This window comes from Cydia splendana, chromosome 9 (assembly GCF_910591565.1).
Source record: "Cydia splendana chromosome 9, ilCydSple1.2, whole genome shotgun sequence".
Lineage (NCBI taxonomy): Eukaryota > Metazoa > Arthropoda > Insecta > Lepidoptera > Tortricidae > Cydia > Cydia splendana.
The window spans coordinates 16,262,061-16,288,869 of NC_085968.1; the positions used below are offsets into that span (position 1 = coordinate 16,262,061).

At 42.2% G+C, this 26,809-nt stretch overlaps 1 protein-coding gene and 1 long non-coding RNA gene across 2 annotated transcripts in view; one reads left to right on the plus strand and one right to left on the minus strand.

Annotated features, from left to right (window-relative positions):
• Positions 1 to 7,641, plus strand: part of LOC134793772 (uncharacterized) — a 96,042-nt gene extending 88,401 nt beyond the window's left edge. The window contains exon 2 of the long non-coding RNA XR_010144584.1: positions 7,475 to 7,641. This is a non-coding gene — a long non-coding RNA (uncharacterized LOC134793772). The remainder of the gene's footprint in view (positions 1 to 7,474) is intronic.
• LOC134793765 (collagen alpha-1(III) chain-like) overlaps positions 1 to 26,809 on the minus strand; it is a 56,836-nt gene that overhangs the window by 2,626 nt on the left and 27,401 nt on the right. The window contains exons 3-19 of the mRNA XM_063765437.1: positions 26,065 to 26,281; positions 23,876 to 24,057; positions 18,569 to 18,685; positions 18,365 to 18,412; positions 18,146 to 18,310; positions 17,714 to 18,034; positions 17,447 to 17,593; positions 11,178 to 12,257; positions 8,282 to 8,632; positions 5,186 to 5,302; positions 4,639 to 4,791; positions 4,163 to 4,207; positions 3,447 to 3,752; positions 3,047 to 3,190; positions 2,638 to 2,799; positions 1,423 to 2,043; positions 1,218 to 1,334 (exon numbers count right to left, since the gene is read on the minus strand). Of these exons, the coding sequence (XP_063621507.1) occupies positions 1,218 to 1,334; positions 1,423 to 2,043; positions 2,638 to 2,799; positions 3,047 to 3,190; positions 3,447 to 3,752; positions 4,163 to 4,207; positions 4,639 to 4,791; positions 5,186 to 5,302; positions 8,282 to 8,632; positions 11,178 to 12,257; positions 17,447 to 17,593; positions 17,714 to 18,034; positions 18,146 to 18,310; positions 18,365 to 18,412; positions 18,569 to 18,685; positions 23,876 to 24,057; positions 26,065 to 26,281 (4,293 nt within the window). The remainder of the gene's footprint in view (positions 1 to 1,217; positions 1,335 to 1,422; positions 2,044 to 2,637; positions 2,800 to 3,046; positions 3,191 to 3,446; positions 3,753 to 4,162; positions 4,208 to 4,638; positions 4,792 to 5,185; positions 5,303 to 8,281; positions 8,633 to 11,177; positions 12,258 to 17,446; positions 17,594 to 17,713; positions 18,035 to 18,145; positions 18,311 to 18,364; positions 18,413 to 18,568; positions 18,686 to 23,875; positions 24,058 to 26,064; positions 26,282 to 26,809) is intronic.

Consider the following 26,809-nt stretch of genomic DNA (forward strand, 5'->3'; position numbering starts at 1 on the left):
CGAGATCAGCGTGACGATCTTCTTCTCACCTAGTTTTTTGTTAATTCTCTGCATAAGGGTGTAGAGGGAGTCCTCGGTGCTGCGCTGCGGCATGAATCCGTATTGACAGGCACTGGTCCTCGGTATTAGGTGGGACTTTAGCCTGGCAACCAGCATCTTCTCTAAGATCTTTCCGAAGATTGGCAGCAATCCTATCGGCCTATATGACTTGGGGTTTGCATAGTTGTCCTTTCCCGGTTTCCTGAGGACGACCACCGTGGCCTCCTTCCAGATCTTAGGGAAATATCGGTACTTGAGGCATTTATTTAGTAGGGTGAGGAACATTTCTGGGTTTACTCGAATGGCGTGGCAGCATATATCGGCCGTGAAACCCTCCGCGCCTGGTGCCTTTTTCGGGTTAAACGACTCGCACGACCATATCAGTTCAGCCATCGTGAAGGGTGGTTCGCAAGTTCCATTTTGTTCGCCATCATTCACTTCGGCCGCTCTCATACGGGTTTGCCTGTGGTGGGCGTCATCACTACTGGCAGAGTCCTCTGGGTAAAAGGTCTCCACCAGCAACTTCACCGACTCTTTTGCGCTAAGGGTTTCGCCATTTTTCTCCAGGGGTACGTCCTCCACTCTTTTTGTGACTCTGCCTATAACCCTATATATACCCTCCCAAAGCCCTTCCTTATCCTGCTTTTTGCAAAAGTCTTTCCAACTCTCGACTTGAGCTTTTACTGCTCGACTTTCATATTGTTCCTTTGCTTCAAGGTACTCTTTCACGACCGTTCTCGTCTGGGGTTGCTACTACTCTGCATCCGTGTCAGTTTCATAGAGTGTCCTCTTAGGACCACTTGCACCTTTCACTATCCCGGAGTTAACCGGTTAAACCTGGAGTTATCATGGTTACCAGTACAATTTGACACTGGGTTAACGGTTTAACCGCTTAGCCCCAGGTAAGTGGGATGGTGCAAGTGGCCCTTAGTCTGTCATATATGTTGCGAGTAAAAATATCGCTTAACCCGGGTACGTTGTAGTGTCCTGTGAGTATTTTATACGTTTCTATCAAGTCACCGCGTTGCCTTCGCTGCTCCAAGGTTTATGCAATATTTTTTGCAATAGTTTTTATTGAAAGTATTTAAAAGCTTTTGTTTGAATATTTTTTTCATATTTTTTGAACCCATGGTACAAAAGTTGTAAGGTTGGGGGATATAATTGTATAAGAAAGTGACCTGGGTATCCAGGTTGACCCTCGCCGCCAGGTTGGCCAGGTTGACCGGGCTGTCCTGGTTGTCCAGGTTGCCCATGTTCACCGGGACCACCTGGCTGACCAGGCTGTCCGGGGTGTCCTAGGAAATAGGATGTTGTTCAGTTAGTTTGTAAAAAATATATGTAGGTAAGTATATTAGAGTTTTAGATCTATTTATAGACAAATACCTGGTTGTCCTGGTTGCCCAGGGCCTCCTGGCTGACCGGGTTGACCTGGATGTCCAGCCTGTCCAGGTTGTCCGGGTTGTCCTGGGTATCCTGGTTGACCGGGGCCTCCTGGCTGACCGGGTTGACCTGGATGTCCTGGCTGTCCAGGTTGTCCGGGTTGTCCTGGGTATCCTGGTTGACCGGGACCTCCTGGCTGTCCGGGTTGACCTGGATGTCCAGGCTGTCCAGGTTGTCCTGGGTGTCCTGGTTGACCGGGGCCTCCCGGCTGTCCGGGTTGTCCTGGGTGTCCTGGCTGTCCAGGTTGTCCGGGTTGTCCTGGGTATCCTGGTTGTCCGGGGCCTCCTGGCTGTCCGGGTTGACCTGGATGTCCAGGTTGTCCGGGTTTTCCTGGGTATCCTGGCTGACCGGGGCCTCCTGGCTGTCCAGGTTGACCTGGATGTCCTGGTTGTCCAGGTTGTCCTGGGTATCCTGGTTGACCGGGGCCTCCTGGCTGACCGGGTTGACCTGGATGTCCTGGCTGTCCAGGTTGTCCGGGTTGTCCTGGGTATCCTGGCTGACCGGGGCCTCCTGGCTGTCCAGGTTGACCTGGATGTCCTGGTTGTCCAGGTTGTCCTGGGTATCCTGGTTGACCGGGGCCTCCTGGCTGCCCAGGTTGTCCTGGGTATCCTGGTTGACCGGTACCTCCTGGCTGTCCGGGTTGTCCTGGGTGTCCAGGTTGACCAGGCTGGCCGAGTTGTCCTGGGTATTCTGGGCCTCCTGGCTGTCCGGGTTGTCCTGGATATCCTGGTTGTCCGGGGCCTCCCGGCTGACCGAGTTCACCTGGATGTCCTGGCTCTCCTGGTTGTCCGGGTTGTCCTGGGGTTCCTGGTTGACCGGGATCACCTGAATTATAAGAATAATATAAATACACGTGCACCTGAACCTGAACAATTCACTGAACAACTTAATAGAAAACTAAATTAAGTCGTCCTAAAAGGTTAAATCATAATTGAACTATAACATAATTAAAATAATGTTGTCAAAGAGGACACAAGGCAACCAGAAAAAAAAATCTAAGATGAGTTAACTGTTGACACGCTGATAATTTACCTGGTTTTCCGGGATATCCTGATTGACCGGGTTCTCCGGGTTGACCAGGTCCTCCTGGTTGTCCGGGTTGACCTGGATGTCCTGGCTGTCCGGGTTGTCCTGGGTATCCTGGTTGACCGGAGCTACCTGGGTGTCCAGGTTGACCAGGCTGGCCGGGTTGTCCTGGGCCTCCTGGCTGTCCTGGTTGTCCAGGTTGTCCTGATTGTCCTGGGTATCCTGGTTGACCGGGGCTTCCTGGCTGACCGGGTTGACCTGGATGTCCTGGCTGTCCAGGTTGTCCGGGTTGTCCTGGGATTCCAGGTTGACCGGGTTGACCTAGATCACAAGAATAATATAAATACACGTGCACTTGAACCTGAACAATTCACTGAAAAACTTAATAGTAAACTAAATTGAGTCGTTCTTTTAAAGATTTAAATTTTAAGGTTTAAACTATAAAATAATGTTGTCAAAGCGCACACAAGGCAACCAGAAAAAAATCTAAGATGAGTTAACGCAGATAATTTACCTGGTTTTCCGGGATGTCCTGGTTGACCGGGTTGTCCTGGGTATCCTGGTTGACCGGGGCCTCCTGGATGTCCAGGTTGACCAGGCTGGCCGGGTTGTCCTGGGTATCCTGGGCCTCCTGGCTGGCCGGGTTGGTTTGGATATCCTGGCTGTCCAGGTTGTCCGGGTTGTCCTGGGGTCCCAGGTTGACCGGGTTGACCTAAATCATAAGAATAATATAAATACACGTGCTCCTGAACCTGAATAATTCACTGAAAAACTTAATAGAAAACTAAATTAAGTCGTCCTTCTAAAGGATTAAATTATAATATAATTGAAATAATGTTGTCATAGCAGACACAGGGCAACTAGAAAAAAAAAATCTAAGATAAGTTAACTATTATAACACGCAGATAATTTACCTGGTTTTCCGGGGTGTCCTGGTTGACCGGGTTGTCCTGGTTGTCCTGGGTATCCTGGTTGACCGGGGCCTCCTGGCTGTCCTGGGTATCCTGGCTGACCGGTGCCTCCTGGCTGTCCGGGTTGTCCTGGGTGTCCAGGTTGACCAGGTTGTCCTGGGTATCCTGGTTGTCCGGGACCTCCTGGCTGACCGGGTTGTCCTGGGTATCCAGGTTGACCAGGCTGGCCGGGTTGTCCTGGGTATCCTGGGCCTCCTGGCTGTCCAGGTTGTCCGGGTTGTCCTGGGTATCCTGGTTGTCCGGGCCCTCCTGGCTGACCGGGTTGTCCGGGACCTCCTGACTGACCGGGTTGACCTGGATGTCCTGGTAGTCCAGGTTGTCCGGGTTGTCCTGGGGTTCCAGGTTGACCAGGTCCACCTGAATCATAAGAATAATATAAATACACGTGCACCTGAGCCTGAACAATTTACTGAAAAACTTAATAGAAAACTAAGTAAATTAAGTCGTCATAAAAGGTTAAGTCATAAGGTTTAAACTATAAAATAATTGAAATAATGTTGACAAAGCGGACACAAGGCAACCAGAATAAAATCTAAGATGAGTTGACTGTTGACACCCAGATAATTTACCTGGTTTTCCGGGGTGTCCTGGCTGCCCGGGTTGTTCTGGGTATCCTGGGCCTCCGGACTGTCCAGGTTGTCCGGGTTGTCCTGGATATCCTGGTTGTCCGGGGCCTCCTGGCTGACCGGGTTGACCAGGTTGTCCTGGGGTTCCAGGTTGACCGGGTTGACCTAAATCACAATAATATTATAAATACACGTGCACCTGAAACTGAACATTTCACTGAAAAACTTAATAGAAAACTAAATTAACTCGTCCTTTTAAAGTAGCGGTCGGCAACAAGCGGCCCGCGGGCCTTATGTGGCCCGCGTACCTCTCACTTGCGGCCCGCGAGCCCCCCTGGCTATTTTGTAAGTAATATTGTCAAACAACAATGTCTGATAAAGTCACACATATTAACAAAAGTGCGCCCCGCGTCAACTTCCTTAACTACTATGTGACCCTTGGCTGCTAAAAGGTTGCAGACCGCTATTTTAAAGGTTTAAACTATAATATAATTGAAATAATGTTGTCAAAGCGGACACAAGGCAACCAGAAAAAAGATCTAAGATGAATTGACACGCAGATAATTTACCTGGTTTTCCGGGGTGTCCTGGTTGACCGGGTTGTCCTGGTTGTCCTGGGTATCCTGGTTGACCGGGGCCTCCTGTCTGTCCAGGTTGTGCTGGGTATCCTGGTTGACCGGAGCCTCCTGGCTGTCCGGGTTGTCCTGGGTGTCCAGGTTGACCAGGCTGGCCGGGTTGTCCTGGGTATCCTGGGCCTCCTGGCTGTCCTGGTTGTCCAGGTTGTCCTGGGTATTCTGGTTGAACGGGGCCTCCTGGCTGACCGGGTTGACCTGCATGTCCTGGCTGTCCAGATTGTCCGGGTTGTCCTGGAGTTCCAGTTTGACCGGGTTGACCTAAATCACAAGAATAATATAAATACACGTGCACTTGAACCTTAACAATTCACTGAAAAACTTAATAGCAAACTAAATTAAGTCGTTCTTGTAAAGGTTTAAATTTTAAGGTTTAATTAAACTATAAAATAATTGAAATAATGTTGTTAAAGTGGACACAAGGCAACCGGAAAAAATCTAAGATGAGTTAACGCAGATAATTTACCTGGTTTTCCGGGATGTCCTGGTTGACCGGGTTCTCCTGGTTGACCAGGTCCTCCTGGTTGTCCTGGGTATCCGGGCTGTCCTGGTTGTCCGGGCTGTCCTGGTTTTCCAGGATAACCGGGTTGACCTGGCTGTCCGGGTTGACCAGGCGTACCAGGTTTACCTGGCTGTCCTGGTTGACCGGGTTGACCTGAAATTACAAACAGAAATGCTTTAGAATAAAAGAACTCAAATAAAAGACTACCAATAGAAATTCCCAAGAAATGGTCTCGGCATAATGCCAGCATTCCTAGCTAAATGACAATCGTTTACCAGCGATAAACGCTGATCGAATAGTAAAAATGTATAGGGTTGACAAATATGAATGAAAAATCACAGTGATGTTTTCTATACATTATTGAAGTTTCGATTGGGGTTTTTTTTAACGATTTACACTTGGCTAGGCTTTCTGGTGAGGTATTCATGGTTAATATTGTCGATGGTCATTCATAAATATAAAAAGACTAGACGGGCCCGCAGCTCCGCTCGCGTAAATGAAATAAAGAGTTTGTCTTAAGTTTAGTTAAATACCGACATTATTATGTGTTCAACCCTGCCAGGGTTTATAACTGTGATAGGGATTTCTTATTTGTAGCCGTTATTTGGATAACTTAATTCGCAAATTTCTCATTGCGAAAAGGCAAGATGGTATTTTTTCATCTACGTAGGTATTTATTTACAACTTGGGTCAACAAAAAAATATTATTTATTTTTATAAGCCTAGTTGCAAAAACGTTCATTACTTAGATTAATTTCCGCCTTAAGATGAATATGGACGACCACCGCCCATAAATCGCCTTTTCATACAAACGTAGGTAGTCCCCATTTCCTTTTCTGGATATAAACATTACTTACTACGGCTACGGTGACGCAACGACCCAAAGTGAGTCCTGGCCTCCGACACCAGATCACGCCATGTTTCTCGGTCTTGCGATAGCTCTCGCCAGTCGCCATGGCCGACGTTGAGCAGGTCTTGAGCAACTACGTCGTTTCAGCGGTACCGAGGACGTCCACTCGGGCGTCTCCCATTTTGCTGTCCCAAGTAGGTACGCTCTCTTCACGGCACGGTCCTCTCCCATTATCTCTAAGTGTTCGAGCCACTGAACCGAGTCTCTCAATATTTTGCCACTATATCGTAACACATCCTTATTTCTATGGCAACAAAGTTATATTACGATATTTGGCTGACTGCTGACTGTACATTGGCTTATTATCATCAGGTCGCTCAAAAATATCTAAACATGTAGTCATGCACTTTATCTACCTACAATCATTATAACTCACTATCCACTTACAGCCCGTTCCCCGGACATGGCAATGTTTGCCGAAGCCGTGAAAGTCAATCTGAATAATATAACTCAAAAAGAAATTTAAAACAACAAAATACAAATAAAATGATAAATAATATGATCATATTAATTTGATTGATAAGTCATATATGGCATAATTCACTCGTATGGGCAGACTAAGGTTGAGGTTGACAGCACTTTATATTTTAGTTCGTGTAAAAAAACGACGAAATAACTGTATACCAACATGACAAACTTAATTAAGGTTACTTTAACCTACGAATAATTAGGTCTAGTCTGTAGCACCGCCGAAATGAAAACAACCGAGTGTTGCCGAGAGATGGCCGATCGTCGTCAAATAAAGATTGTTATGAAAATTTATTTTGCTTATTTTAAATTAAATACGCATCGAAAGCGATAGTTTTTATGCTCTAGTTCTATTCTCATATTTAGATAATAGATTGGAACAGTTTTTTCTTATCATACGTGTGTCGTATTTGAGAAACGTGTCAAAAACTTTTTTAGAAATTTGTAAGGCGCCATCTCGCTTCTTCTCTCGTTTTTTATCCCGTTCTGGTTTTTCAATTTTATATATATGATTTATATAAATACGAGTATAACGAGTTTGTAGTTTTGTGGAATTTTTGGATGAAGTTAATATGAACATTTTTTTAGTTAAAGGCAGATTCCCAAGAGTTGTCGCGAGTCGGTAGTGACTCGACCCCGTTGTGTGTTTATCACGGATATTTATTCCTGAGTTACCTAAAGTTTATTGTTACACTTTCGGTCACTTCGATATCTGTGCATTGCAGCTTAGCTTATTCAGACTATCGAATATAGTTGATGTACCTGGGTTTCCTGTCTGTCCGGGTTGACCGGGTTGTCCTGGGTATCCAGGTTGTCCTGGTCCGCCGGGCTGTCCCGGTTGTCCTAGAATAATACAATTTATATATTGCCAGTAGGTCACTTCAAGATCATTGTGAGTTCGCTGTGATCTGTGATAGTAGCTCAAAGTACATACATACATACATATAATCACGCCTATTTCCCGGAGGGGTAGACAGAGACCACGGATTTCCACTTGCTACGATCCTGACATACCTCTTTCGCTTCCTTTACTTTCATAACATTCCTCATACACGCTCGCCGGTTTAGGGTGCTCTTGACCTGGCCTTTCTTCAGGATTTCGCCGATCTGATCAGAGAAAGTCCGCCGAGGTCTACCCCAAAAAGAAAGGTCTCAAAGTATTATATATGTCGACGCGCAGGTCGCTTATATGACATACTTACGATTTATCTTAAAAGCTTGTAAGCGACGTGGACAATAAAGCTCGATTTAGTACAATTAGTTCGAGTGCCCTGTAAACGGGACATAACAAATAGAGTGTGAATTTGACACCACTTGAATTGGCGACAGTCAGTGCACTTAAAATGCCGTCTGGATGTGTTCCCACGTGTCGTGTTTGGTAATTAATTATGTTAGTGGTTTTTTGTGGCGAAGCTAGGATTCTAGGCGCCAGGCCAGGCAAGGGCCGGGGTGGAGCCGATGAAGTTAACACATTCTTCCTTACGACTGACCGCATGAAACACGCATCCGTGGGACTACGTCTCGCCTAATAGTCCTAACTTACTATCTAACTCCTTTCGTATGCCGTATGTCAGTTGCATGTGCCTCGCGTACTAGTTATCGTGTTAAATACCTGTGCCCTAACGGATGTACTACCACTGCATCTAGCCATTCTTGAATACCTAAAATCTATATTAAGCCCCGACATATATATATTATATTATAATAAATAAATAATAATGACATACCTGGTTTTCCTGGTTGTCCGGGTGTTCCAGGCTGTCCTGGTTGTCCGGGTTTTCCAGGTTGGCTTGGTCCTCCAGGTTGTCCTGGGTATCCTGGCTGTCCTGGTTGCCCTGGGTGTCCTGGTTTACCAGGTTGGCCAGGTCCTCCGGGCTGTCCTGGTTGTCCGGGTGTTCCAGGCTGTCCTGGTTGTCCGGGTTTTCCAGGTTGGCTTGGTCCTCCAGGTTGTCCTGGGTATCCTGGTTGTCCGGGTTGACCTGGCTGACCGGGTCCTCCGGGTTGTCCAGACTGGCCTGGTTGTCCCGGCTTTCCAGGTTGTCCCGGCTGTCCTGGCTTTCCAGGTTGTCCCGGCTGTCCTGGTTGACTTGGTTGCCCTGATTTATAACCAAAGTTTCGTTAGAAGTGTTAGTAGATACCTCTACATGTGGTTTTGACATTCAGTGAACACTCAATTATATGATTTTGTTTGTTTACAAAATACTTTTTTTTAGTCGGTCCATATTAAACTAGTGGCTCTGTGAGCTGTAGACCTCGCGAGCAGAGCTTGAAATAACATGGTGCTAAGAGCTTTAAATACACCGTGTTTTTTTTTGATTTCCGTTAATTTCAAGGGTGCATTCCTGAGCTTAAATCAAGTAACTTTCTCAAAGACACCGATGTTCTAATTAAGTCCATTTCGGAGATAATCCATAATTTATTTTTTTACTATAAGGCCTCTACAAGCGTGTACACTTGCCTTAGGGCCGGCTTACATATTGATTAGTGTTTAGAATGAGTTCATACATTTGCTACTAAACTTAAGTACAATCTCGGTCGATTGATGTACGAAATGACATTGATATGTCACAGATTTCAATTGTTTGGTTGAGTTAAATGTAATGCCCGTGTTACAACAACGCTATATGCTACATTTAATTACTTTTTAAACAAAAAAAAAACAAAAAAGAAAACAAATAAATTTTTTTTTTTTGAAAATTAACTATGCCATTTAGTTCTTATAAACGTACTTAACTATACCCCGAAGTTAACGGAATTCAATAAAAACACGGTGTATAGTAAATTAAAGAAAAACAATACGAAATTTATGTGTAAAAAAATACAAAAAGTTATAATATCCCAGTATACAATTACTGGGGATCGAACCCAGACCCTCTGTGCAAACAGAAAAAGCGAACGTTTACAAACTGAGCCAAATAGTTCTTAGATGGGTTGACGAAATTTAGCTACTCCTTCTCAAATTAAAATTAGTTAAAATTAAATATCTAAATACCGCCTAAACCAGCGATAATTTTTTTCTGCATTTTTTGCTATTAACTCTGTAAACATGTTTCAAAAAGAAAAAAGTCTTATGATATCGATACGACTATTTGTTTAGGCGCCAGGTATCACGACTCCGCCATTTTTAAAAATTTCCAAAAACCGGATTGACAAAAAAAATTTATTTAGTCATAAAATTCGGTCACAAAATTTCACGAGAATCGGTTAAGAATTGCGACCTGTAGAGGAGAACATCCGGACATACGAAAGCAAAATGCCCGAGTCAAAACGTAGACCTTCGCTTCGCTTCGGTCAATTATAGCATTTAAAATATAGTTAAAAGAACATTTACTTAAGTAGTTCGGGCTTATTATTTCAATCCTCAGTCAAAACTGATCACCTCAGTTCTGGGATTACATTGCCAAGTGGCACTGAGTTTTGTGATGCAAAGACTCGACTTAGCTTGACTTAGGATCGATCATGTCAACCTTAATCAGCAATTGACTAACGTATAACAGCTATAGGGAGCGTAGGCGTACTACAAAGGGCATCACTGTAACGCCCTGTTGAGTGTCCCGAAGTCCCAATGTCAAGTTTAAGCCTTATCTGATTTATGACCACAAGGTTGAAAAGCCTCAGACGTGTCAACATCAACAAATCTATCGTCAACTCAACTTAAATCTAACAGAGTCAAAGGTACAAAATATAATATCGGAAATTGAAAATGAAACTCTTAATTAAGTCGAAAAACGTTCGACATGTTTTGAACTCTGTACCGAATATATCTGTGTTCCGTAATATGTCTGTTTCACGGAAGTTTTGTTATTATAATTGCGAAGTTAAGAGCTTCGCTAAATCGTCTAAAATATTTTTTTTTACAATTTATGAAAGAATTCTGCCGTGGCACGCGCATCTCATGTAACTTTAAAAGTTGAGTTTCGAGATAATTACGTTTAAAATTTTAAAGATTCAAATGCTGTTATTGTTGACGGTTCATCGTATTTTTTTTATTTTTTCTAATCTACATGTAGGAAATATGGTCACAAAAACAAAAGATGTATATTTACTGGTTTTTAAGACGATTTAGACTGGTTATCCGTAACTCATGTAACTCGAGTTAACGGAGTTTGGCGTGACACGGCAGAATTGTACGTTATTTGGATCATACCTTTTAAATTACAAATTATAGGAATGTATTATTTCACTTTAACCTACCTACATAAAACCAGTTTTCCTAAATGCTATCGGTCCGTTTCTCTATATCCATTTGCATTGAGCATATTATTTAGTTAATTTGAAAAAAGTTCGCTGTAATTTGGTAAAAACGAAAAAAACCACAACAAATCGTGACAATATTGATAATGTAAACGAATGTGACGATGAATGTAAATGTATGAACGAGGTACCAAGTTTATAAGATCGGAATGAATGGTCGTCTGGGAGTAAAAAAGAATGTCTAAGTCAAGCCTGTAGCGACTTGACGTCGATAAAGTGTTACAACACCACCGTAAACCACACAGCCCACAAATATTATCAATTTAATGTTGACGGTTGTGGTGGCACTCACCAAACTTTGTTGCTACGCTTTGAAGTCGCTGCAGGCTTAATTTAAAAACGGAAGTTTTAATAATTAAAATGATGTACCTGGCTGTCCTGGATATCCTGGTTGTCCTGGGTATCCTGGCTGTCCGGGTTGTCCTGGGTATCCTGGTTGTCCGGGTTGTCCTGGGTATCCTGGCTGTCCTGGCTGTCCGGGATATCCTGGCTGTCCAGGTTGTCCTGGGTATCCTGGCTGTCCTGGCTGTCCGGGATATCCTGGCTGTCCAGGTTGTCCTGGGTATCCTGGTTGTCCGGGTTGTCCGGGGTATCCTGGTTGTCCGGGCTGTCCTGGGTATCCTGGTTGCCCTGGTTTACCAGGTTGGCCGGGTTGTCCAGGGTAACCAGGTTGCCCTGGTTGGCCTGGGTATCCTGGTTGTCCTGGCTGTCCTGGGTATCCTGGTTGTCCTGGCTGTCCTGGGTATCCTGGTTGTCCAGGCTGTCCTGGGTATCCTGGTTGTCCAGGCTGTCCTGGGTATCCTGGTTGTCCTGGCTGTCCCGGTTGTCCAGGCTGTCCTGGGTATCCTGGTTGTCCAGGCTGTCCTGGGTATCCCGGTTGTCCAGGCTGTCCTGGGTATCCTGGTTGTCCAGGCTGTCCTGGGTATCCTGGTTGTTCAGGCTGTCCTGGGTATCCTGGTTGTCCAGGCTGTCCTGGGTATCCTGGTTGTCCAGGTTGTCCTGGGTATCCTGGTTGTCCTGGCTGTCCTGGGTGTCCCGGTTGTCCAGGCTGTCCTGGGTATCCTGGTTGTCCAGGCTGTCCTGGGTATCCCGGTTGTCCAGGCTGTCCTGGGTATCCTGATTGTCCAGGCTGTCCTGGGTGTCCTGGTTGTCCAGGCTCTCCTGGGTGTCCTGGTTGTCCTGGTTTACCAGGTTGGCCGGGTTGCCCCGGATATCCTGGTTGTCCTGGCTGTCCTGGGTGTCCCGGTTGTCCAGGCTGTCCTGGGTATCCTGGTTGTCCAGGCTGTCCTGGGTGTCCTGGTTGTCCTGGTTTACCAGGTTGGCCGGGTTGCCCCGGGTATCCTGGTTGTCCGGGCTGTCCTGGGTATCCTGGTTGACCAGGTTTACTGGGTTGTCCGGGTTGTCCTGGGTATCCTGGCTGTCCCGTTTGTCCTGGCTGACCGGGGTATCCTGATTTCGTAAATGAGAAATGATACTTTTTGCACAAAAACGCTTAATTGTATTTTGTGCGATTGAATATTAATGAAACGAATAATGCGTTAAGTGGATTCAATTAATAAATGATTCAGATATTTTCTGAGTTAATAGTTACGGTACGACAGAGAGTGGTCATGACATAGTGGTAGTGAGTTGTAACCATGAAAGTTAGTATTGTTGTTAATTTTCACTGACCTGAACCAGCAGACAAATAAATATTATAGAACAATTTTACACAGATCGATCTAGGTATAAAAAAACCGGACAAGTGCGAGTCGGACTCGCCCACCGAGGGTTCCGTACTTTTTAGTATTTGTTGTTATAGCGGCAACAGAAATACATCATCTGTGAAAATTTCAACTGTCTAGCTATCACGGTTCGTGAGATACAGCCTGGTGACAGACGGACGGACGGACGGACGGACGGACAGCGGAGTCTTAGTAATAGAGTCCCGTTTTACCCTTTGGGTACGGAACCCTAAAAAAAGATTAACTCTTACTTAATATGAATATAATCTATCTAATCGGTACTTTTATTTATAAAATGCTATTATATTGTATAATTACTTATTTAAAATACGGATCGGCGCTCTAACCATTTCTTTAGGATCAGAGTAAGTTATCAATTAGTTCTTAAAGCAGTTACAGCTTTTAACTCTGTCAATTTTACGAATTTCTCTTCACTGAGAAATCTAAGATATAGATCACATTAGGTATTTACTTACATAATTTACATAAGTTTAGAAATTGATTGCTACGAGTCGGGGTTCGAATCGACGGCCTACGGTTTGGAAGCACGCATAACCGCCCTTCTAGAATTATAATCGTTCTACTTCTAGTGTCACGAGCTCTTTTGCTTAGGATCCCGATCCGCTCAGAGGTAACCTAAACTAACCTAACCTAACTTTTTTTTCTGACGATGTGGGACTCCCTCCCAGTCACCACACCTCTAAATGGAGAAGTGAGTACCTACTTCTCTTATCCCTCTTAAACTCACTCTAGCGTTCACGTAGCGTTTGTAACCTAACCTAACCGTTCTTTAAAAAAAATGACGTTTTTTTTCATCTGATTTAATATCAGCGGGAAGTGGCCAGCATTAGGTAGGCTGAAATGAGGCCATTTTGTGGCACTATTGGATTTTCTATATTTTATATTTTTCTTTTGTGCTTGTGTTTACGAATAAATTTAATTTTTCGTACTTTTACTCATCTAAACGTACCTGGTCCGCCTGGGCCTCCTGGACTTCCCGGTGTGCCCGGAGATCCTGGGCTGCCCGGAGCATCAGGTTGTCCGGGAGAAATTGGGGGACGGCTGGGTCCAGCTGGACCACCTAAAATGAAAACAAGTAAATTTGTCAAAAAAGTCATTTTATACAAGCTTTTTATGCCGAGTGTACTTTTCTTTCAACAGTAAACTAATACTCATCGAGACAATTCTAACCAAGGCTCGGAACCGGTTTTTTCTTCATACAAAAAATACTGGTATTATTACGTTCTTTTTCGTTCTTTGTTTTATTATTTCATTTTGAATGGGACAATATAATAATATGAAGTCGTTACTTAAATACATGATTCAGTCCTACGTACAGAGCATAAAATAATTAAAAATATTGGGCTATTTTGGGATTAAAAAAAAAAAACCGGTTCCGAGCCCTGATTCTAACAAACTTATGAGGTTGCATTTTTATATCACAAAGTTCCTATTGTATAGGCCACCTCTGTTCTCCATTATCAGATCGGTTCGATGGTAGGTACCATAACATTGCATTGTCACCCAACATATACACCCAACATAAGTATGTGTGTTTCAGCTTCAGCTCAATCAATGGGAAATGAATTGGGTGTAATTAAGCTTCCGACATCTATTAGACATCTTTTAGACATCACCAAGATACGATAACGATATGTTTAAGATCTAACCTGTCAAATTTGACATTTGCGCGATTCTGGAGATACCTACTGTTGAACGATTTCCACAGGATATGACTTAGAGATCCAATCCACATCTAATAGAGAACGTAAAAGTGACATTGGTTGCCCGAATTGTGCTGCAAATATCTAAACTATAACGTATCTAGAATGGATCTAGTACGTGTCGTCACTTGTGAATATCTTGTACGGCAGTGCATCATTTATAGGTATATACTAGGGCTTCCAAATACCGGGCTTCTTTCAATACCGGTATTAATACCGAAACTGTCTTCATCAATACCGGGATCCCGGGATCCCGGTATTTACTATAAATGGCTTAAAAAAATTGAGTTTTTTTTTAAAGGCTCACTTTTACACCAGATATGTATGTCCTTAGCTTAGGATATTAAACAATAATCGCCATCTGCAATAATTATGTGAACCCTCCAGGTTGGCAATCATTTTATCTGCCTTGTTGACTTCACAAGTCACATTTTTAGTTCAATCTAATAATCAGCCAATAAATATTCTTTGGCACCAATAATTCGTATGCCATTACAATTAATTTCTTTCTACATTTTGATAAAATTTTAAGAACTAATTATATTAAGGGGCTACCCGACATTTTTCTAAAAAAAAAAACACTTTTTTCGTATCTAGTTTGCAGTGAATAATCTTACAATTACATGTACGAAATCTAAATATTTAGGTTCGTCTTTGACGTCTCGAGAAACGTGTCCAGGGTTTTCATTTTAAACTAATTAACACAAAAGTTATGGCCAGAAAACCAGTTTTGAGCCTAAAATTGTTCAACTTTGATGCCAAATATCTCGAAGGCTATGAACTTTGAAGTAAATATAGGATACTAAACTGCAAAACGTAATTCAAGACCAAAAAAATGTTGCCACTGCAATAATTTGTTTCTAAAATAGTAAATTCCTTTTGATATATAACCACGCTAAGATAATTTATTTATTAGTAATTTTACTTCTGCGATTTAAAAAAGTACTTTTATATACTCATTTTTGCATAAATACAAGACGCGCTAGTAAAAAGTGGCAACCTTTTCTTACTTTTTTTGGTCTTGAATTACGTTTTGCAGTATATATTGCTTCAAGCTGTTGTTGTTAATATAATAAGCTACAAAAACATTAGAAAACTAAGGGATTCAGATCGAAGGTCATTCGCGTGCGGTAGACCCTTAATATATCCTGAACATCAGAATTCATCACCAAATATTTATCTAACGCATATTCTGTGCATATGTTCTTGTTTCAATTAAGTGATCTTCTTTAATTAAATTGGCAAGTTATCTTCTTGATACAGCCGAATTTGACCATTTTAATAGATTTTGAACGTTATAATAGGCACATTTTCCTTGTTTTTGAAAATACCGGGATCCCGGTATTTCATTAAAAAATACCGGTATTGAAAAATCTGTTTAAACAGACGGGATCCCGGTATTTCGGGATCCCGGGATCCCGGTATTGGAAGCCCTAGTATATACAGACAACGCGACACTTGCAACTATTTGAGTAGGTTTGTCTTTGACAATATTGTTGTTTCTTATTTCTATCACTCGTTCGGGAAGTTGAAATAGTGGGGATCCGTTTAAGGGCATATTCGGTATCGTGTTTTGACTAGGAAAAAGTAGACAAAAAAAAATTGTGACGTGATTTTTTTTTCATGCGACAGATCGTCCAAGTATCAGCCAACCCTTAATACACAGGCCAACATTTTTTTCTTATACATATAACACGATACCGAATGCCCTAAAAAGCATCCCCACTATTTTTGTTACACCCTGTAGATAAGGAGGTAATAGTACATTTTTGTCGAGGCTCGGAAGTAGCTACTTGCTGGCTGAGGATTCGTCGTTTTAAAAGGGCTATTTTTTAGTGTTTTCACAAGAATGGCGCAAGAAATATAAATATAATAGACATATTTTACTGAAGCAAAGTTCTTACATATTACTATATTTTCACAGAAAAATAACGAGTTGCACTCCGGGAGTGCCGGCAGAAGTGAAAACTCAATGACTAGTGCAAAATGTCTGCAGCACTACGTATAATTGAGGTTAACGCCATCTAGCGTTATTTCGTCGCATTTTTTGAAACCCCTAAGCACATCACTGTGAGTACTAGAGTTATATTAGTACCAGTTTGAGGGAAACTCACTAGATGGCATTTATTAAAAAAATAAAAACTCAATGACTTTGTAACAGTGTCCGTCACACGTGACGTCACGTCTTACGCTCTCGCGAGTTTAAAATTATTTCCCCATCACAAAAAGTGCTCAGCGCCGCTAAAGAAGTTTTCACTTCAAAAAGCAAAAACAACTAAAAAGATTTGCTTTGCCGCCTTTAAATTTTTTTAATAAAAAAAATTAAGTTTCTGCCGGAAATACACCAACCTATTTGAGACAGCTAAATAGTCGCGGTACAAACAGCAACAGTCTTAACCATAGACTAGGAATCCTCTAGACCGAGTTTAGAGCAATTATTTCATGCAACCGATAATGCCAAATATGCGGGGGTGCGCGGGACGAGGTGAGCGAAACCCCGTGCCGTGATTGGTCCGTTCAAATACACGGGCAAAGACACTTTCGACTCGAACATGGAGTAAAATTACCGTATGCGGGACAGAGGGGGTAGCGCGACTATGCTAAGTCTGGAGGATGTTTTGTCTGTGGTCTTAACTGACCATCGGTGGACCTTATGCCTTTGTGATGAGGTTTACCGATGGACAGTTAAGTGTTAAGTGGGCGATGCTACTAACATTATAATATGTACTGATCATCTGTTTGGTTGTTTATTGGACCCACAGACAAGATATCCTCCAGCCCGAGCATAGTAGCTCTACCCCCTCTGCCACAAATACGGTAGCTTTACTACATTTTCGAGTCGAAAGTGTCTTTGTGTGACGTCCGTGTCTTTGAACGGACCAATCACGATAAGGGACCTCGCTCACCTAGTCCCCCGCTCACCCGTATTTTTGGCAGCATCGGTTTCATGAAATAATTGCTCTAAACTCCGTCTAGATGATTCCTAGTCTATGATTGAACCTATGCCTTCATTTGATATAGCCATTTCAACTTTTTTAAAGTTTGGTTCTCGACAAACAATGAAATTTGTATGCAACATTGCTGTCCCGAAATCGAGACTTCATTTTTTTAACTTTTAATTATATAACAGTAAAAATAACAGGAAAATTATATAACTAATATTTAATAATACCTGGTCCACCTGGTCCGCCAGGTCCGCCTGGGGTGCCCGGAGATCCTGGCGTGCCTGGAGTGCCGGGTTGTCCGGGTTGTCCGGGATAGTATCCGCTTCCGCCTGGTCTATACGGTCCATTAGGGCCACCTGGGCCTCCTGGACCTCCTGGTCCGCCCGGTCCTCCTGGGGTGCCCGGTGATCCTGGTGTGCCAGGAGTGCCTGGTTGTCCGGGTTGTCCTGGGTAGTATCCGCTTCCGCCTGGTCCATTAGGTCGATTAGGGCCTCCTGGGCCTCCAGGTCCACCTGGTCCACCCGGTCCTCCTGGGGTGCCCGGTGATCCTGGCGTGCCTGGAGTGCCGGGTTGTCCTGGTTGTCCGGGGTAGTATCCGCTTCCGCCTGGTCCATTAGGTCCATTAGGGCCACCTGGGCCTCCAGGTCCACCTGGTCCACCCGGTCCTCCTGGGGTGCCCGGTGATCCTGGCGTGCCTGGAGTGCCGGGTTGTCCTGGTTGTCCGGGGTAGTATCCGCTTCCACCTTGTCCATTGGGTCCATTGGGGCCACCTGGGCCTCCAGGTCCACCTGGTCCACCCGGTCCTCCTGGGGTGCCCGGTGATCCTGGCGTGCCTGGAGTGCCGGGTTGTCCTGGTTGTCCGGGGTAGTATCCGCTTCCGCCTGGTCCATTGGGTCCATTGGGTCCATTGGGGCCACCTGGGCCTCCAGGTCCTCCTGGTCCACCCGGTCCTCCTGGGGTGCCCGGTGACCCTGGTGTGCCAGGGGTGCCGGGTTTTCCTGGTTGTCCGGGGTAATATCCGCTTCCGCCTGGTCCATTGGGTCCATTAGAGCCACCTGGGCCTCCAGGTCCACCTGGTCCACCCGGTCCTCCTGGGGTGCCCGGAGATCCTGGCGTGCCTGGAGTGCCTGGTTGTCCGGGTTGTCCGGGATAATATCCGCTACCACCTGGTCCATTGGGTCCATTTGGGCCACCCGGTCCACCTGGTCCACCTGGTCCGCCCGGTCCTCCTGGGGTGCCCGGTGATCCTGGTGTGCCGGGGGTGCCTGGTTGTCCTGGTTGTCCGGGCTGTCCGGGGTAGTATCCGCTTCCACTTGGTCCATTGGGACCATTGGGACCACCAGGGCCATTAGGACCACCTAGTCCACCTGGACCATTAGGGCCACCTGGTCCACCAGGGCCATTAGGGCCACCAGGTCCACCAGGGCCATTAGGACCACCTGGTCCACCCGGGCCTCCTGGACCCCCCGGTCCACCTGGACTACCTATTTGAACAGAAATGCCATCATTAATATTATAAGATTTTTTATCAATGAAGTATTTATGGACCTACATAGTTATTAATACATATAATGCAATAGGTAATGATTTACATTATACTCTAGTCTAGTGTACCTATTTTCTTAACTAGGCTTCACAACTGCTGCGATCGGCTTAGCGTTCCTTTAAAACACGTAGGCGAAAATAATATTATAGCTAATATTTAAATAACAAAGTACCAGAGGCATTCCAAATACGTGACTTTTTTCTAATTTGCATACTTACTTAAGCTTAAAGAGCCTCGGATCATAAGATCCTCCTCTCAAATTCAGGAAAATAAAACTTGATGTATGGCCGTAAAAATGTTAACGAGTGACAAGTATGGTAATTTTGTTATAAAATATGGGGCTGTGGGTTTACAGATATAGATCCAAAAGTAACGGATCCTACTAAATGAAATAATTGTGAAAGTTTGTATGTCTGGATATTTGAATTTGGATGTTTAGGTATTTGGATATCTATCTGTTCCGCAATCACGGAAACTCAACTGATCTAGATATTAACTAGTAATAAAACATACATAGGACATAGGATACTTTCTATGTTTACAGTCCCTACCTCCCTACGAAAGCCAACACGACTGGGGACTTCACATAGACTTTTGAAATTCTTTACAAGTTTCCTCATGCTGTTTTCCTTCATGGGAACGCATTTGGTAAATATGTGATGTGGCATGGATATTACAACCTCCTATTCGAGCGGTAACGCGTGCGCCTTAGCGCTAGACCAAATCAATTTTCTTCTAATAACCTCATTGGAAAGTCATAATTATGTAGATGAGCCCTTTTCGTGGCACGCTTTTTTATTATCTGTTTTCCCTTTTTCCTCTTAGTAGCTTTTGCCTGTGATTTCTTCTACGTACAAACAGCAACACTCCTAACTGTACATCGGTGGACCTTATTACAAAAGGCATAAGGTCCGCCGATGTACAGTTAACAGTGTGGGCGATGGTACTACGATGATCGCGATAATAGCTATCTTATGTCCTCCTCCAGGAGTCAAACTAATTATCAGTTCGTTGGGCGATATCAGCCTGTCAGACGCAAATTTTGACAGCTCCGAACAACTGACAGGCTGATATCGTCCGACGAACTGGTAATCTGTGGGCCTCTTAACTCGTTTGGCGATTTAAAATGATAACAGACATGACAGAGATAAAGTTAATTGACCACTTTTTAAATCAGCAGGGATTTATATTTAATGGCTCCTCTACACGTTGGCCAAACGCTCCGCCAACGCTTGGCCCATGAGTTGGCCGTGCCTTGGTCGGAACGCTACTACGATGGCGAATTTCAGTTGTGATCTGACCGGTTTCCAAGATGGACGTGGAAGCATTAGCCGTTGCCGCAATTTATCTAAGATACGCCACGTACCATTATTATCATCAAGTAATTTAAAAAAATGTCATAGAAGCTGCAAGAGTTTTTTGATGATACCTACTTCCCGAAAATAAATGAATGTTAGATTTTTTTAAAGAATTAACATAATTAAATATCTTTTTTTAATTTCATGTTACCTACCTTATAATTTGCTTAAATTATTTTAGAGCATATGTGACGTCCCACGGTCAAAGGTACCTTATGGCGGGTATGGAGTTATGCATACCCCAGTAATCTACAATAAATAAGCTATCGATAACACAAAAGATCAACCTTCTAGGTTGCGTAGTTACAGAGATATGATTTTTTGAAAATAATGTTGTGAAATTAGCAACTTTACGATAGACAAGTTTTAAGTTTAGCCGCCTAAAAAACTATGTTCCTGAAGTAAGTTACATAGTTGACTACAAATAATAATACCTTATATATGTGAGATTAAAAAAATATTGCGACTTGTTCTGTAATGCAAATAGAAACTTTTGATATCGACTGATTTATGTGTATACTAGCCAATCTCTTGAAAATAAAGTTTTATTTCATTTTCACAATTGATTGCAATGAGCTCTCAAGATTTAAATTCTATCTATTAGAAAACGACACTGACAGACAGTTTAAGCAAAAAACAATACCGATTTAGAGGTGAAAATGTATTTTCTGACTTTTTCATATAAAATCACAAAATTGAATATTTTTACTTTTAATGTGACACACAATCAATTTTTCTGAGCACATATGAAAGAAATTCTGTCATTCAAATGAAATAAATCCTAAAACCCCAACTAAATACTATATTTAACCCCTTATGCCACTTTAAACTTACATAACAATAACAGTATTTGCTCCATACATTTACGAAAAGGTACCTTATGGAAATAAATCTAATAATACATCACTACAAAATATCAATTATATTACAGTTTATCTTTTATGAATAGAAAATATTAATTTACATTAAACTGCCCCAAATTTAATTAGTTCTTCGTCATAATAATCTTAAAAAAGACCAATAATTTGTATGTAATGAAAAGGTACCTTGTGATTAAGTTACATGATGAGGCATGATGATGATGGAACAGTTAGGATAAACTAATAATATTTTGGGGTTAAGATGGTATAAATCGTCTATTTCTTATCAATAATATATTTCGGTTGCTATTGAAGATAAGCGGCATTGAGGTTCAATGACCTCAGATATTCCATAAGGTAATGCGTCGGGTATTGGCATTTTTCAGCAAACCAATGGCTGATTTACTGCATGCGACCAAACCAAATGAAGATTATTCTAGTTAAGAACGACTTGACGAGAGTAACTTTGGTATAATAGCAGGCTACTTGGATTTGTGATGTCGGTCTATGTACGGTTATAATATTTGCGAGGCGCCCCAACCAGAACTGAAATTATCAAATTAGTTTTGCAGAATGCTAATACAGTTCTCTACCAAACTTCTTTTCCCGTATTGACTAGTTTTTTTGGGAATTTTCAATCTTTTTTCCATAAGGTACCTTTTCTACTAAACTCTGAGACGACATTACTAGGCTTATAACTAACTTATAACAAAAATAAAAACAGGTAAACAAACGTTACGCATTAAGGTTTCAGATCACACAATAAAAAAAAATTGAGCATTTTTTCACCTCTTTACAAAACATTTCATATCTCCGAAACTAGAAACCCTCATAAGGTACCTTTTCCCGTGGAACGTCACATATTATAATTTTATTTTATTTTGTTACTAGCTTACCAATATAGCTGTGCAAATTGTGCAATGTAGTTACTTACTATATATAGTTAGATATGTACAGCTTGGCAAAAAAGAGTAGAAATTAAAAAGTGGCAACACTGTAGTGTCGTCCTGTTTTCTTATATTTATTGGTTTGAAAGGGACGACACTACAGTCACTTTTTAATTTCTACTCTTTTTTGCCAAGCTGTATATAATATTCATTTATTTAACTATAAGTATGTATTGTTATATTTATTTATTTAAATTGTAAATGTACTGTCTGCGTAAATTTCCTATTCCTTCATTACTTCCATAACGACGCCACATACTCGTCATTTTAATTAAAAAAAAAACTAAAATTGATACTGAGCACAAACGTCCGCACTCGACCGCGTTCGAGCACGCACTGTGGATTGGGCCACGTGTAGATGCGTACCGCAATCGCTTGGCCAATCCCTATGATGTGCGGCCGAAAAACCGACACCGCGGCCAACTCATCGCCAACCCGCGCGCCAAAAGCCATCCGACACCAATACCCCTCTACACGTTGTCCCAACATTTTGGACCAATAGGTTGGGCCAACGTGTAGAGGAGCCATAACAAGGTGCTTACCAGGGGTGCCTGGAGCGCCGGGAGCGCCGGGAGCGCCAGGTTGGCCCGGGTAGTATCCGCCTGAACCACCTGTAGGCAGGAAAATTTACAGTTTATTCTCAATTCATCGAGATAATCAAATACACCATTTGGATATTATCTAACTAAATGGTGTAATGAGTACATAATTATCATAAGTGTAAGAAGCGAAGTTAGTATAGTAGACGTTATTAACTCTAATAGTATTTTTTTTGTAGTCAACTGAAAGTGGCAATACAAATAGGTACTTAGAACTAAATCGGTTTCAGTATTGGAAAACCATAATTATGAAGTGAAGCATATTTTTGTTAAACATTTTACCACAGGCGTTCTCTGCATATTTATAAATAAAAGATTTTAAAAGACAGAAACAACAGAAGTTGGCACGCCAATAAATACGGGGTTTTATTTACTTAGTGATTGTTGTAATTGGTGCTTGTTACGTATAAAAATGAATAATAGTGACAGCAAGCCAGCCTAACGGGCACTTAAGCCGGGAGGTCTTGTAAAGTTACACGATTTATTTACTTTTACTTTGTAAATCAGTCTCGACTATCGGGTTACTAACTGATCTGATTGAAGGCCGGGATCGTCGCTTGTTTTCGACCGGCTTTTTTATCGAAAAAATAATCTGATTGTTTCTTTTATTGTGTCGTTTCGTTAAACTTGTCCTTAAGTGCGATTTATTTATTGGATACCCAAAACGTAATAAGAGACAACTTATTTTAATATCGTCTCGTTTACGAATTTAGAAATTGGTAAAATGTGGAAGGCATTTTTTATCTACTCGCCCCAAAATAAATATTTAACAATTTACAATTTTCTGTTTAGGTTTCGTTTACCGATTTTAATTAAAAGTAGAATACCTATCTTTCCAGGTTTGCCTATTCTTCGGCACGCTTTCTCTTACAGCCTAAATTTCTTTTGCATAAATGTTTAAACGTGAGGGTCCCTGGATTTATATTGAATTTAGAATTGATAAGATTACTTACGTTTTTTTGTTCAATGTTGTCATTTGTCAATTTACTTTATTTTACTGGTTGCGGAAAAAGCACTGTTCACTTTGAATTGGTACAAGTGTATGATTGATGTGGCTTTTCCAAAAACAAATATTTATTTTGATACTATGAAGTGTTTTCGATCGGAACCGGTTACACCAAATTGCTTTAGGGTCGGTTGCACCAAACCGTCTGTCACCGTTAAAGCGTTCGCAAAATTTTATTGTATGGGAAGTTTCATACTACACTGCTGATTGACGTTAATCAGTCCGTTAAATGTGGTTGGTGCAACTGGCCCTTAATCGTATTTACATACGTTTGCTAAAATTGAACTACCTTAGTGCCGATTTATGTTAATCAGCCTGCGTGCGGATAATGCACTCGTACTTCTAAAAAAAAGCTCACCAGGTCTAGAGGGTATAGGGTGGCTGGCCCCACCAGTGCTGTCGGTGGGCGGCTTCGGAGGGCGAGGGGGCACCGGTATCGGCTTGGCCGGAACACCGCCGGGCGTGCGGCCGCATCCCTTCGGGAAGTACAACTTGTCGTACGGAATTATCTGGCCTTTGATCGGTTTGTTGTCCACGGAGCTGGAAAGAACAAATTGTATAAATATCAGGTTGATATCGGGTCATTCCATGCCATCATAATCAATTGGGAAGTTATACGAATACAGTAATATGCTGCCCAACCCTTATTAATTAATTAATTCGTTTATTTATTTGCGCCAATACCGTAAGTACCTACATATACAATAATTACCTATTTAGTTTTACAATGACATTATAAGCATAAGCAGACGCCTTAATGTTTTACGGCAAAGGGGTAAATAACGATAAATATTCGAGTAGAAAAGAAATGGAGGGAGGCTATCCAAAAGTCATTGCTCTTAATATATACATATATATGTCTACTTATATATTTAGACAACTATTTAGGTTTACATCCCTTTCATGCTCGACTACTTTACAAAGCCATTGCACAGACAAGTTAATAAGAAGTCTCGCCTTAAATCTTTTGTTCGAAGAATAAAAGAATTGCGGGGTATAATGCCGACATAGAAATCTGCTCAACTGGAGATGAAAAAATTGACGCGAAAGTTCTGAAGAAATTGGACGTCGAATTTCCGTCTGCTGCGGTTTCTCAACTCTCAACCCGTCCGTTGTTCTGTTCCGTTTATTTATGTTTTAATCTCGACAATCTGTATGCGAGTGTATTGACGAAGATTTGGATGCGAATTTCCTTGCGGAATTTAGTTATTAAAACGTTTGTGTGAGAATATTTTAGGATTAATGTTGGCTATTTTATTACGTGGATTTACTTTTCATAATATTAAACATATTTGGGTTTGTGTTTAACAGAGAAAAATATAGGTACCCAGGCGTCAATTGACTTTGATTGCAATTTTAACCCGCAGCGAGTCAGATCAGAGCTCGGTAAATCTTTACCTATTGTTATCTGGCAGCCGGGGCTCTGATTGCTCGCTTTTATTTACCGTACTTGACAATTTTATTGACAAATGGAAATTGCAACCTCTTTGTTGAATTGGTTTCATTGCATTTCCTCCAATTATAATTAAAAGGCATTTTATTCATGTTATGTAAATTAAGTATTGAATTGAATTACGGGTGACGTATCATAAATCATAAATTTAAAAGTGATCCCAGGCTAAATTTCCATCGGAAGGTTGAAACGAGGGCAAAGCTATTGAGCGACCCAAAAGCTTTTACCTTAATTGTAGGAACAAAGGGACATTAATTAATTTAATTCAACGGGCTAAGACTAAACACGTGCATTGTAAGTAGTAATCAATACGTTTTTCTTCTACATTCCGTAGGTACCTAAATATATGTTCACGAATAAAGGATGACAAACGCTAGACCGGGCCGTGCCCGGACCGAGGCGTCCGACATGACATTTTCTATGACGGCTGATCGGTGATCACGTGGTGCTTTCCATAGAAAACGAAGCTCCGGAAGCTCCGGCCCGGCCACGGCCCGGTCTAACGTGAGTCATCCTTAACCAGAAAGGTTTTAACAGTGTATCTCAATCTCAACTAGGTATCTCAAATAATTATAATCAAGCCGATAATCAAATGTCAATCACCAATGGTCAATGGTGTGCCTCACCAGCAGTCTACGGATACCGCGTTTCCCCGTTCAAACACGAATTTTATAGAGAATTTACCTCTAAGTAATTATAAAGAGAATTTACCTCTAAGACTTAAGAGTTAATTTATCCATGACAAAGGTACTCAAAATATGCTAAGAAGAATGCTAAAGCAGAAAGAACAGTAATAGACGAAAATACATGCGTGGACGTTGGACGGAATAGCCCCGGGTAATGCTCCATTCCTGTTTAAATTCTTACGGTAGATAGGTATTCACTTTTTCTCATACTCGAGCTCAACAATGCGGTAAGGTAAATACTAGTGCTCGACATGCTAATGCCCAATAGATGACACCTTGCTGTCACCTCTATTGACAATGACTTAAGTTTCAAGATGACATGTACTGGGACCGCGTAGCCATGCGTAGTGTAGCGTATTTCCATACGCTATATGTTTCCATATTTTGTTTATATTCATAGATACTCACTTTTCGTCATACTCGTGTTTCTCGTCCGGGAACACCTCGACAGGTTTCTCGGGCTCGATGACGCGGTAGCCATGGCTGTCGGCGACGTAGTGCGTGGCGCGCAACACTCCGTCTGGGTCCACGTAGCCGTAGCAGCCGTACGTGACGCCGTCTGGGCCGCGGTTCTCGTGGTGGAACTGGCCGTTCGGGCCCACGTCGTAGCCGAAACCGTATGCGTCTGGAATAAGGTATAATAATTTACCTATTAATAATTTGAAGGATTTCTACTTGCCTAAGCTTGTGGGGGGTAGTTGTATAAAGATGGCAGCACCATCTCTCTTGATAAATATACCAAAAATACCTAAGTCGAGATCACCGGATAGAATGTGCAAGCGTGTACTATGCACCTATTTATGAGTAAGATCAATGGGGACTAACCTTTTAAAAATTGTATATACCGTAAAATGGGGTGAGTAGGTGCAAAACTGACATTCAAACCTCGATAACATTTTATTTTTACATATTTATGCAAACTGAATGGTGTATATAATAAGTGCCTATTTTAGTTTTTATTTTATGTGGGGTAGTTTCATTTCATAACTTTGACGATAAACAGAAAATCCCACCTCACCCCGTAGTCCCTCGTATTTGGGGTGAGTGGGGTTTTCATACAAAGGTGATTTTGGAAGATTGTTGGATCGTTCTTTTTTATTATAAGTATTACTATAGCTCCATTTTAAATTGGAATACATTATTTTTGTAGCAG